Source organism: Aspergillus undulatus (genome assembly GCF_047715775.1).
Source record: "Aspergillus undulatus strain CBS 261.88 unplaced genomic scaffold BDV17scaffold_3, whole genome shotgun sequence".
In the NCBI taxonomy this organism is placed as follows: Eukaryota; Fungi; Ascomycota; class Eurotiomycetes; order Eurotiales; family Aspergillaceae; genus Aspergillus; species Aspergillus undulatus.
The window spans coordinates 864,332-878,801 of NW_027396607.1; the positions used below are offsets into that span (position 1 = coordinate 864,332).

General features: G+C 46.9%; 8 protein-coding genes across 8 annotated transcripts; 3 read left to right on the forward strand and 5 right to left on the reverse strand.

Moving 5' to 3' along the window:
- Positions 1-961: 961 nt before the first annotated feature.
- BDV17DRAFT_287153 (uncharacterized protein) lies at positions 962-1,597 on the reverse strand (the record flags this gene model as incomplete). The annotated part of the gene is made up of 1 exon (XM_073761097.1): positions 962-1,597. The coding sequence occupies one exon, from the start codon at positions 1,595-1,597 to the stop codon at positions 962-964; it is 636 nt and encodes a 211-aa protein (XP_073620327.1).
- A 1,293-nt stretch (positions 1,598-2,890) lies between these two features.
- Positions 2,891-3,388, forward strand: BDV17DRAFT_252113 (uncharacterized protein). Its single transcript, XM_073756502.1, has 2 exons — positions 2,891-3,043; positions 3,095-3,388. The coding sequence occupies exons 1-2, from the start codon at positions 2,909-2,911 to the stop codon at positions 3,341-3,343; spliced, it is 384 nt and encodes a 127-aa protein (XP_073620328.1). The 5' UTR covers positions 2,891-2,908; the 3' UTR covers positions 3,344-3,388.
- Positions 3,389-6,231: 2,843 nt separating this feature from the next.
- Positions 6,232-6,708, reverse strand: BDV17DRAFT_287154 (uncharacterized protein; the record flags this gene model as incomplete). Its single annotated transcript, XM_073761098.1, has 3 exons — positions 6,232-6,358; positions 6,407-6,424; positions 6,473-6,708. The coding sequence occupies 3 exons, from the start codon at positions 6,706-6,708 to the stop codon at positions 6,232-6,234; spliced, it is 381 nt and encodes a 126-aa protein (XP_073620329.1).
- A 298-nt stretch (positions 6,709-7,006) lies between these two features.
- On the forward strand, positions 7,007-8,099 carry BDV17DRAFT_111091 (uncharacterized protein). Its single transcript, XM_073753849.1, has one exon. The coding sequence runs from the start codon at positions 7,203-7,205 to the stop codon at positions 8,046-8,048; it is 846 nt and encodes a 281-aa protein (XP_073620330.1). The 5' UTR covers positions 7,007-7,202; the 3' UTR covers positions 8,049-8,099.
- BDV17DRAFT_111109 (aminoglycoside phosphotransferase family protein) lies at positions 8,099-10,014 on the reverse strand. The gene is made up of 3 exons (XM_073753851.1): positions 9,822-10,014; positions 9,161-9,774; positions 8,099-9,108 (listed from the first exon to the last, which is right to left on the reverse strand). Exons 1-3 carry the CDS (start codon positions 9,971-9,973, stop codon positions 8,150-8,152), a joined length of 1,725 nt encoding a protein of 574 aa, XP_073620331.1. The 5' UTR covers positions 9,974-10,014; the 3' UTR covers positions 8,099-8,149.
- A 742-nt stretch (positions 10,015-10,756) lies between these two features.
- On the reverse strand, positions 10,757-11,113 carry BDV17DRAFT_287157 (uncharacterized protein; the record flags this gene model as incomplete). Its single annotated transcript, XM_073761099.1, has 1 exon — positions 10,757-11,113. One exon carries the CDS (start codon positions 11,111-11,113, stop codon positions 10,757-10,759), a length of 357 nt encoding a protein of 118 aa, XP_073620332.1.
- Positions 11,114-11,194: 81 nt separating this feature from the next.
- Positions 11,195-13,653, forward strand: BDV17DRAFT_111095 (uncharacterized protein). The gene is made up of 2 exons (XM_073753850.1): positions 11,195-12,494; positions 12,547-13,653. The coding sequence occupies exons 1-2, from the start codon at positions 11,887-11,889 to the stop codon at positions 13,544-13,546; spliced, it is 1,608 nt and encodes a 535-aa protein (XP_073620333.1). The 5' UTR covers positions 11,195-11,886; the 3' UTR covers positions 13,547-13,653.
- BDV17DRAFT_111057 (uncharacterized protein) lies at positions 13,644-14,408 on the reverse strand. The gene is made up of 3 exons (XM_073753848.1): positions 14,346-14,408; positions 14,054-14,280; positions 13,644-14,008 (listed from the first exon to the last, which is right to left on the reverse strand). Exons 2-3 carry the CDS (start codon positions 14,261-14,263, stop codon positions 13,742-13,744), a joined length of 477 nt encoding a protein of 158 aa, XP_073620334.1. The 5' UTR covers positions 14,264-14,280; positions 14,346-14,408; the 3' UTR covers positions 13,644-13,741.
- Positions 14,409-14,470: the final 62 nt, after the last annotated feature.

The window sequence follows — 14,470 nt, forward strand, 5'->3', positions numbered from 1 at the left end:
CTTTATGTTTTAGTGGACAGAAGGATCGCTCCTTTTGCTGAGAAACATATTTCCCTTGGTCATGTCGAAGCCAAACAGTTAACACGGCCAGTCATCTAGCCAACTCTATTAAGACGTGGCGCCTCTATGCTGTTATTATGGTAACTACTCGATGGGTTTTGTCCAATTGTGATGATCCAAGCTTCCTGAGGGCGAACTTTGAGCTTCGCCTGATAGGCCTATGGTTGATTTCACTTTAACTCGTCACGTTGCTGACCCACGACCCACTGAAGGGGCCGTTGGTCAGCCACAGACTTATGATTACCACACACTAATAATCAAGAAAACAACATGACTCTATTCAAACTGCAATATCTCAACAACCATAAAAGCTAATCATCTCTCCATACAACATGATGATCTCTAAATAACAGGGCTTTATCTGGTAGTAGTGAGGGATCCTCTGGTTCCGGAGTAGGCTCGTGGTGAGGCGCTACACTTGGTAGGTTGTTTCTCGGATCCAGTAATTTTTCCAACCTTTTCTGCTCCCGATTATAAACCCTATCAGTTTCGTGTTTTTTCTCTGCATCAAGATGATCCTTGATGTCCTTTACATATAGTAAATCAGTATATTTAACCTGTTTCTTTGTCCGCTTGCTATATCGGGGCTTTGCCCTTTCATGGCTTGGCCGAGACGTATACCAGCTGGCTCGTGAAAGCTGAAATCTTCGGGTGCCTCAACCACTACCAAGATCCGTCAGAAGAAGTAATGCTTTGGCATGGGCATTTAGTGTTACAAAAAGAGAAGGGGTGAGAGAGCTCAGAGAGTGATACTATTCAATCGTAGAATCGTAGATATGAGATGTTCGCGGCCATACAGGGTTGTAGTATAGCTACAGGAACCCGATACCCGGTAACCACGCGTCGGAAAACACTTCTGTATTCAAATAACCCAAAACAAAACATCAAGAAAGAGAGACCATTATTGCTCATCCTTACCGAAATGTTGATGCTCCGCATTGTATTGCTTCCCACTGTCGTTGATCACATTATACGCCCCATGGCCTCTGTGGACGTAGTTATTTTGCGGTCCTCCATGACTCGTAAAATTCATGCCAGATGGATCCTCCCCGGGTACGGAAGACTCGAGAGATTCCAACTCTCGAAGGATTTGTTCAAGTTGATCATTCTGTTGGGAATCAGCTGATTTGACCGCATGATGGTTGACAATGATCTGGACATCCTCCGTGATCGCTCTCATCAGCTCTTCCACCTTGCTTCCTTTGCCAAGTCTTCGGACAATTGCCGCATATCGTGTCGGCCATGGGTTACCCTGGTCGGGTGTGATCTTTGCAAAGATTTTCTTCAAATTGTTGGCCTTCGTTTCGCAGGCGTCGAGGGTCTTCTCTAGTGCTTCGGTCACATCTTCAGGTATCGTGTCTCTTCTTGGCAGAAGGTGGGTGTGACATCCCTCCAGAGTATTGCGAATAATGGGTAGTTGGCGTCCAACCGTTTCAATCGTCTCAGAGAGCTTGAGATCTTTCTGGGTACGCTTGAAAAGCTCGATCGAGGTGTCGAGAAGGCCAATCACTGCAGATATTCCACCAATCACTTCCATATCGAGAGGAACTCCGGGCGCAGTGTATGCAGTTGAAGATATTTTCTACAACGGGTGTAGGTTAACAAAGAGCACAACGGTGATAGCGAGAGATTTCGCCGTGGTTTTAACTCTGGTCGAGGTTTTCGGGCAATACGATGATCCAGTATGGTGAGATTTTAGCGCGGGGATGATCGGCACCTCCGCCATGCTAATCACCGAGGACAAGGCTCCGGGGTTATGCAGATGAGAGATCGATTTTCACTGGTTTATTTGAAAATGAGAGCAGGAACGAGTTGCTCGCTTGACTTGAGTTTTGCTTTTTCGAGTGCCACGGCTTCTTGACTGGTGTGCTTTGCAGCTGAGTGTCGTAGACGACATCGTTTAGAGGACAATAACAGATCATACAACAACAAAAAACGCAAACTGAACAACAGGTGCTGGAGCTGAGGCCCTGTCCAAGAGTTGAAATATTCCGAGTAAGTTAGGGCCCCGCCCGTAGCAATCTAGAATTATACTCACAAGTATCAGATTTCTTGGCTCAGAAACGGTTTCGCTAAGCACGCAAAAGTCTACATCAGAGTGGGGCTGTGGTGGCACCCACTTCGCGGGTTGTCACAAACAATGAGGTGAAATGTGTTCAACAGGTTGCCTAGGAGTATGGATTCCCTGTTTTTGGCGCTTCGTGGCCATGTGGAGTCATCGGTGGTTGACTGTGTTCAACCGAAGCCCTTCATTTTTGAGGGAACACGAGCAAGCGTCTTCACTAATCAAGTCCCATGGCCTGACTTATGATCGACTAAGTGGTTGACCGATGTTGAACTGGCGGAGACATTACAGCAAATCCGGATATCCTTGAACTAAATAAGGGATTGAGTCTTTGACTAGTACAATCGGAAAATCTCGGGTTATTACTTGGCTGTTTGCTCCGACCTCCTAATTTCCAGCACTTTCCGACTGTCCAAAGCCCCCACTGGCCTGGGAACAGTAGACCATACTTGTTTATTATAAAGGCAGGATTTCAGCAGCGCTATAGGTGGTTTCAGACCAGTTGTAAATAATATCAATGCACTAAAAAATATTAAACTCTTCTCTTCACTCCTAATCTTGTTACGTAGGTTTAGAAGACAGTTCTTTGTCTTGGGAAAAGCAAACAGCCTGTGACACTCACGCTGCAGTCTTACCGAAGCAACCATAAGTTTCTTTGTTTGTTCCCTTAAGGAGGTGATAATAAGTGCAGCCGCGGTACTTAATAGAGCTCGGGGCGATCTAAAACTTATTGGAGAATGTTTCTCGTTGAATACCTGCCAGCCTGGCGGCCCATCTAAAATAATGGCCAACCGCTCTTCCTTCCAGCCGCTACTCCCTGCCGCCCTGTCTAGACCCGCTGATGTCCAAGAGCCAAGTCAGCTCAAGCGAAAACGCCAGTCAGTGGCTTGCAATTCTTGTCAAATAAAGCGTACTAAGGTGGGTTAATAAACCAATAAGTCTGGCTTTAAATAACATTTATAAATTCAGTGCTCTGGATCATCTCCGTGTGATGAGTGTGCGAGAACGGAGTCTGGCTGCCATTACAATCCGAGCAAAGACAAACGCCGGAAAGAAACTCTAAAAAAAGCCCAGCAAATTGAGGAGGCTCTAAAGACAATCGTCAATATTCTTTACCAAGGAACTGAGGATGATCTCAAAAAATTAAAGGCCAGGGTTAAGTCATCTCCTTCTCCGGAAGAAAGCATGGAGCAGTTGCTTAACAATGTATTTACTTAAATGACAGCTTCTAAATCGAGCAGCTATCAACGAATTGATGCAAAATTCCTGTCATAATCCCTGTGTGCATGTCCTTTGTATCTGGCAGCCAGCTCTTGCCAGATTATCCTCAACGGAGTGGGATAGCAAAGTGTCTGCCATTAGTATAGTTCGGCTTTGATCACCCTAATCGCCTCACCAAAATATTGCTGCCCAGCACTGCCCTCAGTTTCAAAGCTGAAACAACCAGCGTGCTACTAGGACTTGAGATTTTCTTCCAGGTAGATGTCCAGGTGGACAGAAAGGCCCAGAAGGACTGCCGCAATGTCTACTTCAGAGCTGCATCGGGTACAGTACCACGAGACAGCATCTTGCAAATGCTGACCCTCAGTGGATAGGACTCGGAGTTATTCATCATGAATTGTCTACCTATTAACAACTACTGCTAAAATTAGGCTTGATCTCGATATCAATACACGTGGTGTAGATTTCTTGCTTTTCATCCACGCTCCCAGGATAGCTCGGCCAGTCCCACACCCAGTAAAGTGTCAGCGTGCTGTCAATGGTGTTTGGAATGGTAATTATATCATGACACCACAAGTTTGTTCCCTGTGCAGGGTCTGGAGGGTGACTATATTTATCTTGCCGTTGCTTAGATATTGGACTATCGTTCACCTGGAAGCAGCGCCCATCATCAAAGTCAAAAATGCCGAGTAACCACCCACGTTTATCACCTCCAGTGCCTTGGGGATTCCACGTCTTATGGATGCCAACCAAGGTGTCCTCTGCTGACGGTGACAATGTGCCATATATATGGACCCGGCCAGACGATGACTTTCCGGGAGTTGTCGATAGAAGTGTGACATGACCGTTTTCCTGGTAACGGAGTCGGACAAGGTCTCCCGGTGCTGCCTGCAGAACCGGGCTCCCTGAAGTCTGAATAGATTGTCTCTGCGCCGGTGCACAAATAGGGTCATTAGGCAGGAGTTGAGCTCCAACTGTAGGGAGCATGTACGTCATCGCAGCATCATTGAAGGCTGGATCTGAGCGCTGGACTGTTCTCCGGTAAGCATGGCAGGACTCTAGTTTCTGCAAGCTTACCATTTCCACGAGCATATCCGCTTTTGCCGAGCTGGAGCCCATCCTTGCTCACCACAGAGAGATCCTCAACCCACGAATGCGCGAGGACAGCCGCAGAGAAAAGTAGAGTATTTTTAATCATTGAGATAAGACTGTAGGATTTTTGAATTGATTCCATCTTCTACATGCTATATATACTTGAAGCAGTGCAGAGCCACAGATCCAGAACACCACAGTTTGGCACGCCGGAGTTTCACAGTATGTGCAACTTTTTTTCGACTAATACGGTTTTTAATAGGTCTTTAATAATACGAGTTGCTACGCCCCGCGCGCAAAGATGCAGGGTATTACCCACCTTGTTGAGTCTTGTGGTCGGCGTGGGTTGGCTCTGCGACGGGTCCTATCCACAACTGCCTATGCCAAGCTTCAGGAACTGTGCCATCATTGGTACTGTATGCTGTTGCGGGTCGCACTAGTTTAGTAAGCAACTCCAAGGGCCAAAACCACTCAAAACCTTCAAATTCAGCTCTTATATAGCTATAGTATATACTCATAGTCCCTTACAGGGAGCTTGGGCCCTGTTTCCCTGGTCACTGAATCTTCGCTATTTATACCCTTGATAGGTTTACCAACCTTTCAGTGGCCACTCGTGATGATGCAACGGAATCTACAGATGCAACTATCCTCACTATCCTAGAATCAAGATTAAGAGCAAACCGAGGATTGCATTGCCATTACCGCCATGGTGCCTCGCCACTCTCTCGCAGACAACAGCCCGTTCCATCACTGCCAGTGACCCCTGCAATCGGAGGATGTATGGTTGGCTACGACCAGCTGCACCGCTAGGTGTCGTCATCTTCTAGGATAGGGGTTAGTCTCCCTGTCTTGTTGTTTTCCGCTGCTTCCAAGGCGGAATCTGTGGCAGATCCAACGAAGTGATAGGATGTGGGGCAATGTCTTGCCCTGACCTATACAGACTGTTGGCTCTCGTGAGTCCTTCGGATGCGCCATTTTTGCTCAGACAACACAGCCCAGGAAGGCTGCGTGATTCTAGCGAATCCATCTGGTCCAACGAATACTGGATGAAACAAAGAGCCTGGTTCACAGGGAAAAGCATAGAGGTATAAGAACATGCTCATCCCCGGCCTCGGACTGTGATCTTCCAACACTCCTACTATCACCTTCGGCAACTCAAGACCACTGTATCGACGCTCAATCATGTCTACGTCAAGTACGCCTGATATTGGAGATGATATCGAAGACTTTGATTTCTTTGGGTGGTGGGAAAGCTTTGCCGATTCCCCAATATCTCCTTCCTTTGATCTTATGCCCGTCGACACGGTGGACACGGCTGAAGTTGTTGCATCTTCAATTTCATTCTGGGCCGAGCATTTAGCACCTTTGGATGGCTATATTGCAGCAGACCCAAGTCATGATATTATACTCAGTCAAGTGAGGCCACTTCCCGTCCTGTGATATCTTCGGCTTGCTAACCCTTGTGTAGACACAGCAGCCTGATACTATAACAAGATCTCAACGAGAACAGAGTGTGATGATCATCTCAGATGATGAGACTATGCGCAAGACGAGAGTGGAAAAACAACAGCCCCGGAACTCTAAAACACGGTCAAGAGGGAGAGCAACTAGGCAGCGAAAGAGCAGGGCTGGCCGTGAAGCACAGTCTACAGGACTGCGAAGGTCACAAAGAAAGCGATCACAGCCTGCTTCCTATCGGACTGTCATTATGTTTGATTTCGATGAAGTTATTTTGTTGGACTAGCTATGTACTTTAAATACAGAGAAGTCTCCCCCACCAAGTGTCAACGACATCATGCGTCTGATCCTAACTCTGCGGCCAACTCAATTGTTTCGCCCAGGCGCTGTTGTAGGACGCCTGAGACCTGCTCCATCCATATTTGGACACCGTCAAGGTACGTCCTCAGATCTTTTATTAAGCTGAGGATCATTAGTATCGGAACATTGGAACAGAAAAACACTTCCTACCTCATAAATGCTTTATTCCTGATGATTGGTCAGGAACAGAAGTTAAAAGTGGACGGATATTCATACTGTTTCTCCAGGTCCTCCACCCGAGCTTTTAGCTCTCCATTCTGCATTTCTATGTCCCAAGTACTACCACCTTTTGACGTGCTGAGAGGGCCTGCGTCAACAAAGGTGGGGACATTAGGATATGGTTCATGAAAGTTGAAAGGGTACATTCCATCCTGGGGCAAGATACCCGGAGGAATATCATCAAGTGATTGTAGCAGCTGCTCAAAGTCTTCGTCATTGATTTGGGCGTCCATTTTGCCTGGTGATAATTTGGGGGGGAAAAGAAAAGGCGTGGGGGATATGAATAATGGCACCTTTAATTCAGTCCTAAGAGCCATGATTCACATATTTTATGGCCATTTTTTCGTGGCCCATCCATAGATTTAACGTTATGTCCCCACTTCAATGACCACATCCTTAGTTCTGACGTTGTCTGGCGGCAACATCCTGACTACGCAGCCTATATCACAGGCCACGGCTTTAGCTCGTGGCGCGGCGCGTGGTGAAGGAGGACGGCATTAAACTTTACTGGATATCCGGTCTAGAATCGGGACCACTAACGAAGCAAGGACAGGCGCTTTCCTTCTAATATTTTAATGTCGCAGATACTTATTCACAGAGCACCATTCCTCTGTGCCTTTGGAACCGGCCAAGAGCAGGCAGGCATTATCCGTTATCCTTGCATCATTGTCGCTGCCAACGGTCATCATAAAGTCTCTGACCCTGCTTGTTAATTGTGTCATTGACCATGGCCGAGACTCTCAGAGAAATTTTCTCCAATGAAGGTTATTATGAGATAATGCATGCTATTCTGTCACATTCAACCGCATCAGCTACAGCCGCGCTCCTCGCAGCCCTCGGAGGACAATTCTCCCCTACCATCAACGTCACCGAAGACGACTTCCTGCACCCGTTAAGAGACGTCGATCACACAATGCAGCGGTTCCGGCCCTGGATTCAGGACGGATACCAGATTCTTATGATAGGGCCTGACTCCAGACGCCTGCTATATAGGATCAAGAGCCCAGAGGAGTACTATACTGAGTACGCGCCAGATATGAAACTCGAGATGTGGGTCGTCGCCATCCCCCATAGCATTCCAGATTGTGTTAAAAATGTTGGTCGACTGCAGAGGATCTGGCGTACGAAGCGATGGCCCCTGAAAATACGGGCGAGAGCTATGATGGAACTCGAACAAATTATTGACAAATCTATTATCAGTCAATATGCCGACAAGTTGTTCAATGAGATGGATGACGAGCGCCAAATAGTGTCTGGAGACAATATACAGGTAAAATGGTTTGACCTGAAGGATAATTATTCAATGTCTTCCGATCGCCATACCATTCGCCTCGAGTTCCGCGGGTTGAAGTGCTGTTTGCCGTGGAATCTCAGCGACTCCGACCAAGGCAGGAGCCATTGGAGGCCAGAGCAAGGGATTCCCTACATTGATGCAGCAAACCCATTTGATCTCCAGAAAGCGGATAAGAGCGTGAGCAGAGGGTGGATCAGGGATGATTGTAACATGGCATTCTGCAGCAATGCTCCAGAATACCGTCCTCAGTCGCCTGTTGCCCTTCCGATCAATTTGTAGCATTAGACATCGTTTTGACGAACGGAGAGATGGTCTACAATGTGAATCGATATAATATCTGCAAGCCATTTAACGTAGGCCTATATTGCGTAGGGCTCATTTCATGAGTCCTCATGGAAGTCGTCGAACGGGAAATGGCTTTGAACCCCAGTAACATCGCTGTGTGTTACAGCCGCTTCAAGCATTTTAGCCTTCATCTCACGAGCCTTTTCCTTCGCAGCCTGATATTCATCATTAGGAACCCAGCCCAACACATCCACACCTAAGACATGTCGCATTTGTTCCATGGCAGTATCGGCCTCTTTCTGTTGCGCATCTATCCTGAGAGTGTTATGAATAATTATATCCGGATACTCAAGAGGAGGTACAGCGCATGTCCCTTTGTCATACTCTCGCGAGTCTTCTGCGATTAAATCCCGCCAGCTCTGTAAGGCACGGATCATCTCAGCCCGCAGAGTTATCGAGTCTCCTTCCCAGGAAGTATTCGCACTCTTAAACAGACGTTGATGCAATATAACAGACTGGTTAAATATTGCATCATAATGTTCTTCATTTAACCGCTTGGTAAACGCAGCATACAGAAAATGGACTAGCCGTTTTCGAATAGTCTCTTGTACTGACATTTGCTCAGATTGGTCGAGAGTATCATAGTTCGGTGGAAGATCCATTTGAGGCTCAATGAGCTTTTCTGAAACAGGGTCGCCGTAGTTCTGGAAATGTTTTGGTATTCCAGCCGCAATTCCGAGAGGAAGAATGGTAGAGTGCTGCCAGTCGATAAACCCAACAATTTCATTACTCTCTGATACGAGAATATTGTTCGGTTGGAAATCAGGGTGCCGGATGACCGGTCGATCTAGTGAGCTTCCTGTTTCGAAGCCAAGGCATCGCGACAAAATTAGATAATCGGACAAATTCTTGATGTGACTATCCGGCGAAACCTCACAAAAACCATGGATCTCTCGGTGAAGGCGTTCATAGGGAAGGCGAGGCTTCGCATAAGTTTTAGCCCACTTCAATTCCCGTTCCCCAACAGCACGAAAGATGTCGTTTGATGATAACCCTATAACTCATAAATAAGTTCAGCCCAATAATTGCGAGAGTTTTCTACTCACAGGGCCCCCTGTCAGTTTCGAGTGCGGCTCTTTTCTCATGCCACCAACTGTAATGCGCTATTGGACCGATACAAAAATCGCGATCTCTATGATCTGACAATGGAATGCCCTCTCCCGAAAGAACATCTTTTCGATAGTATAGACTACCGGAAGCAGGGAACTTCAAGGACATAAATCGCGCCTCCCACTCAACAATCTGCTTCATGATTCTGAGCTGGTCCTTCGGTGACATTGTATACCATATCTCGCCCAGAGGGGTACCGTCCAACTTTTCCATGATTATGTACTCGGCACCGACAGGATTCGCTCGTGTTGAGCACCAACTATACACCTTGGGTGTGGTAATTCCATGCAACCGAAGATAGTCCAAAGTGGCAACTTCGCTGGCAACAGTGTAGTGTTCAGGTCCTGTGGAAGGGTACGGAATTCTAGCGATAACGCGTTTCCCATCACTGAATATTGCTTGGAACACTCGGTTGAATCCGCCCTCTGACAGCTTAAAAAATGAGACGATATCAGAACTGGAACGATTGGATGCGGCAGCAATGGCGTTCCGGAGGGCGGGTACATCGAACTCGAGATAACGTTCCGTCAACCGTAAATGTTCATTATAGCTACATTTTGTCAGTCTCGACTATATTAGGCAGAAGCAAAGACATACATCCATCTTCCAGTCGTGTATCTAAAAAGCTCATTGGAGTTTTGAGCTGACTGGTGTGCAGATTCTGTTATGTTCCTGGTCTGTTGGGCTCCGTGCAAGCGAAAGAAGCGCGAAGACCGAGTGAATAAAGATAGTGGGACATTGCGAAACATGTTATAAGAGCTTCTGATCCTAAATTGGTGCGTTTCTCGGAAAGTGTTCGTTGCAAAGTGTAGCTACCTCGGTGGTGAGGGTGGTCTGGAAAAAGGTATTTCCTTTACCGGTGCCTTATCATGTGACCACTTCACTCGCAAGGACAAGCTGAGCTCTCAAGCGTTCCTAATCCAAGATCCGCAATTAGATTGGCTCGATGAAAACACGCGTCGCGTCAGTATGGGGATTGTTACGGTCGTGTGGAACTCAGCGAGGAGGTAAGCCAACCTTAAGTACGTATACTTAAGCTCGTAAAGTACTAGACGGGCCGGTTGCCAAGGTTATTGTGTGAATAAAGAATTGTATAAGTACAGTGGGTGGTGACTGTCTTTATATCCTTGATTCAACTGCCACCGAGGTAATTCTCATGTGACAGCCGGATGCGTCTGCGGTGGAGAACCAAAAATCTCAACATCCTAATCGACACTCAGTAACTAACTCCCTACCATCTAGCTTCACACTCATAGTCTCATATCATGATTGTCTCACGTGATTCTTTGTAACTGAACTTTAGGTACTTATAATTCATTGATTTCAGATACGTTGAATAATGGAACTCCTTGGGTTTTCTGCTCCACCATCCACTCTCACTAGTTACATGAACGGCCACACCGTGATCAAGTAGGGTTCTTTCCATAGAAACAGACTGGCGGTAGGCGAAGTTCTGCAGCGTGAACCGTCAGCAACAGAGGATGTCCTGGCGCAAGCCGCAAGCAACGCAAATAGGAGTACTAACATTCAAATCAGAGCTTCTCCTCCAGAGATTTAAGTGATGATTCAACTTCGTCTTTGGTCGCACCCTCTTTGATTTTGACGGTCCCAATGACAGCATGAGTCCCACCGTTCTTGTCTCTCCACTCTTTCCAGGAACTAGGGATCTTCCCGGCATTAGGCTGAACCTGGTACTTGTGGTATACTTGACCGTTGTCGTCAATAGTACCGTCGTAATCAAAACGGACGCCTTGGCTTTCAAGGTCACTTTGGGACTTCGGCCACTGGGTCTTCCCCCTTCCAACTGTTGGTTTAACCAACTTTTCCCAGACTTTAGAGCCCCGGCCAGTGATGGCCTCCATAACACTGGTCCAAGCTCGACGCGACATTGTAAGTGAAGGATATGGTAGGATCAAGTAAATAGTCAACCTTGAACGAATTTGGCACCAAACAAAGATGAACAATGGGATGGACTGAGTTTCGATGGAGCATCTCGAACATATAAATATCACTAGAAGCCCGCACAACAGCTTAGCGCATTTCTCCTGTGGGTGGCCAACCTGTTTGCACAACGCAATACCATTGGCAGGAAATGGTGAAAGGCTGAGGTTTGAGTATGACGGCGGCTAGTCTTGAACCAATCTTAGAGCTGTCCACTCATCTTCCTCTCTTGGTGACTGCTCGGCACATGATTACCAAGCTCTTGCAATAAAAAGCACAAGATATGTTTTTGTATGCAAAGCTCAAGCCAACGGACTTCCATTCTTGGCGCAATGGTACTCATGGAGAGTTGATGGCAGCCACTGCATAGAGAAGGTCCGTGGATTTTGAAATAAAGTCCAGGCGCCATCCAACACAACACCAACTGGAAGCTCTACTATTGGCTGTGAAGGCTTAAGTGAAGCTGTGCCTCGCGAACTGCGGGAAGTATAATTGAGACTGCATGGTTAATAGGAGAGAGGTTCTCCTGCTCATGAGGAGATCTATTCAGTTCTCACAGTGACTCTGAACGTTCTGCTCCTGCCGTGATCAGGCAAAAAGGATCATCTGCGCACGGACAGAGTACTTTTGTCTTCTTGGCATCCGTGTGCGGGGATTCAGGAGGTGAGGGTAGCCCTGCCTCTGTCCTCGAACTTCAATCTCTTTCCTTTTACCACGAGCCATGTCATTTCGCCGAACCTCAACTCCACCGGAACCGAAAAGTTGGTTCACAGGTTGGGAAAATGAAGGTGGCAAAAAGTTATCGGACAAACAAATACAACGACTTATGAAACTGACAATGCACTTGGCACAACCCACCGAAGAGAATACTAGAAAACTTCGAGATTGGGCCACAGACGCAACTGCTTTTTGGGGAAGGACTTTCCGCACCAAGGTTGAGTTTTTGTATCATTTTCTTAGTCCTGAGAGCAGCTATCAGAAGTCGAGAAAGACTAGCCTGAAGACTCGAAGAAAACAGACTCGCAAAGACCAAATTCGCAAAAGACGTGTCCGCCGAAAAGAACCTTTACGCCGCAGGGTCTCTCTGTTCATCCTTCATAACATCATCGATGAGGAAATATCACGTCTGAGGGAAACGTCTTGCCAGTCTCGGTGTGAGAAGTATCTCACTAGGGCCGTTGACAATGTTGTGGAGAAGGTCTCTCAAGATCCATCAATGCAAACCAAATTACGCGCAACATGCGTCCGTCTCCAACGGTATGGTGAAAGATGGTCTTTGATGAAACCAAGGGAGTGTATCCTGGTCCCTTTTGAGTATGCTACTGATAAGTAGGCTGTCTCTCTCTTACCAATCCCCAAACAAAAGCTCACAAGTTATTAGCTTTGAACAAGTTAGCGTCCAGGAGATCGAGATCGAGGCATTGGCAAGTTATATGGACGAAAAGTACAGTAGCCAATACCGAGCGTTCCTTCAGCAAGCATTCGTCTCTATATATAACGCATGGAAGGCCCTTCCTCTTGACACAACCGCGAATGAAACATCATCGACGGCAAACCAATCCCAACAGCCGCTACAGCTAAACCAAACTCAGGATATACATCACACGCTTCTCCCGCTGGGATTTTCTGAAAATATGAATGCATTGTCATGCTTATATGAAACCCAACCGACTGCAACTGAGAATGTGGATTGCGAGCCGAATTCAGGATGTGAGATCCGAACTGCAGATTACCAATTCCAGCCAGTGGCCGCGGTGGGCATGAGCAAAGAGGCAGCTTCAATTTTAGGACGTGACTTGGACTCCTGGACCGATTTTCAAATTGCAGACTACCAACCGCAAAGCATTACTTCGAAGCCAAATTCGACCGCATCACAACTCTTCCCGGAACCTGGATGTGATTTGGACACTTGGTCCAATTTTCAATCTATGGGTTATCAATCGCAGGCCTCTACTGCGGGCGACATAGCATACAGACCAGAGTCGGCTGTATCACACCCCTTCCCAGAAACTGGACGTGATTTGGACACTTGGTCCAATTTTCAATCTATGGGTTATCAATCGCAGGCCTCTACTGCGGGCGACATAGCATACAGACCAGAGTCGGCTGTATCACACCCCTTCCCAGAACCTGGACGTGATTTGGACACTTGGTCTACCTTTCAAATTACAAATTATCAATCCCAAGCAACTACTGTAGCGAACACAGGATACGAAGAAAATCCAACTACATCATACCCCTTCCCAGAGCATGGGCGTGATTTGGACTCCTGGTCCAACTTCCAAACTACGAATTATCAGCTCCAATCAAGCATGGTGGATATGAGACATGAGCCAAACACGATTTTAGGGCATGATTTAGACTCCTGGACGGACTTTTAGACTGCCGACTCTCGAGTTTACCTGTGTCCGTAGAAGACGGGCTCCAAGCTGAATCCTGACATTACGGACGTCCTACCCTTCAAAGCCACTGCGTGGACCATAAACAGCATCTGTTTGGGGACTGTTTGGCAACATCGCCACGATACGCCATTATAATAGTCGATATTTATGTTTATTCAAGTATCATAGCGGGCTTTACTGCTGTCTCGGGAAATGAACTATTACCGCTCCCACCCTTTCGCCTTCTGCAATGTCGAGATATGTAAGATGATCGGTGAAGAGACAATTTGTCCATACCCAGCCAACTTCCACTCTCCCGCTCTCATCGCGGACGATAATATTTGTCTTTCTTTTATTCTCAAGTGGCACCACTAACGCGTCATGTACCCTTCCAACAGAAAGGCTTTTCTGGAGGACCGCAAGGTGAGACGATACTCTAGGGGCTTCTGAAAGGTTTTTTGCCTATTAAATGTTAGTCAACGCCAAAGCAACCGGGTCAACCCCAACCTCTTGGTAAAGCCTTTTAGCCTCCTCAATCACCACCTCAACCACCGGGGTAAAATCCGAGGGTAGATCGAGCCTTTGCGCAGGTTCTGGGGAATGTGAACTTGCAATAACTCTTTCTGTTGATGAGGCTAAACGATCTATTGTCGATGATAAGGTAGTCGAGGGAGAGACAATTGCGAAAGGGTTTGTTCTCGATCCGTTCAAGGTCATCTTGCAAAGACACAACGCTGGCTGATGTCAGGCGAATTCCCTACAAATACTATAATGAACTCAAAGGACCTGATCCACTTACAGAAAATAGCTGAGATTCCTTCACCTTGCGCCTTTTGGTAGGGTAGGCATATAACATGATAGGCTTTGGAAGATGAATTTGAAAAGAGGGGCTATCGCCATGAAGTTTCGAGCGCGTCCCGTGAC

Coding starts and splice junctions, on each gene's coding strand:
- BDV17DRAFT_252113 (XM_073756502.1), top strand. CDS start 2,909: ATGGCCAACCGCTCTTCCTTCCAGCCGCTACTCCCTGCCGCCCTGTCT. Junction 3,044..3,094: donor GTCAAATAAAGCGTACTAAG/GTGGGTTAATAA, acceptor TTATAAATTCAG/TGCTCTGGATCATCTCCGTG.
- BDV17DRAFT_111091 (XM_073753849.1), top strand. CDS start 7,203: ATGGCCGAGACTCTCAGAGAAATTTTCTCCAATGAAGGTTATTATGAG.
- BDV17DRAFT_111109 (XM_073753851.1), bottom strand. CDS start 9,973: ATGTTTCGCAATGTCCCACTATCTTTATTCACTCGGTCTTCGCGCTTC. Junction 9,775..9,821: donor TACACGACTGGAAGATGGAT/GTATGTCTTTGC, acceptor GACAAAATGTAG/CTATAATGAACATTTACGGT. Junction 9,109..9,160: donor CGAAACTGACAGGGGGCCCT/GTGAGTAGAAAA, acceptor TATGAGTTATAG/GGTTATCATCAAACGACATC.
- BDV17DRAFT_111095 (XM_073753850.1), top strand. CDS start 11,887: ATGTCATTTCGCCGAACCTCAACTCCACCGGAACCGAAAAGTTGGTTC. Junction 12,495..12,546: donor TTTGAGTATGCTACTGATAA/GTAGGCTGTCTC, acceptor ACAAGTTATTAG/CTTTGAACAAGTTAGCGTCC.
- BDV17DRAFT_111057 (XM_073753848.1), bottom strand. CDS start 14,263: ATGACCTTGAACGGATCGAGAACAAACCCTTTCGCAATTGTCTCTCCC. Junction 14,009..14,053: donor CTAAAAGGCTTTACCAAGAG/GTTGGGGTTGAC, acceptor AACATTTAATAG/GCAAAAAACCTTTCAGAAGC.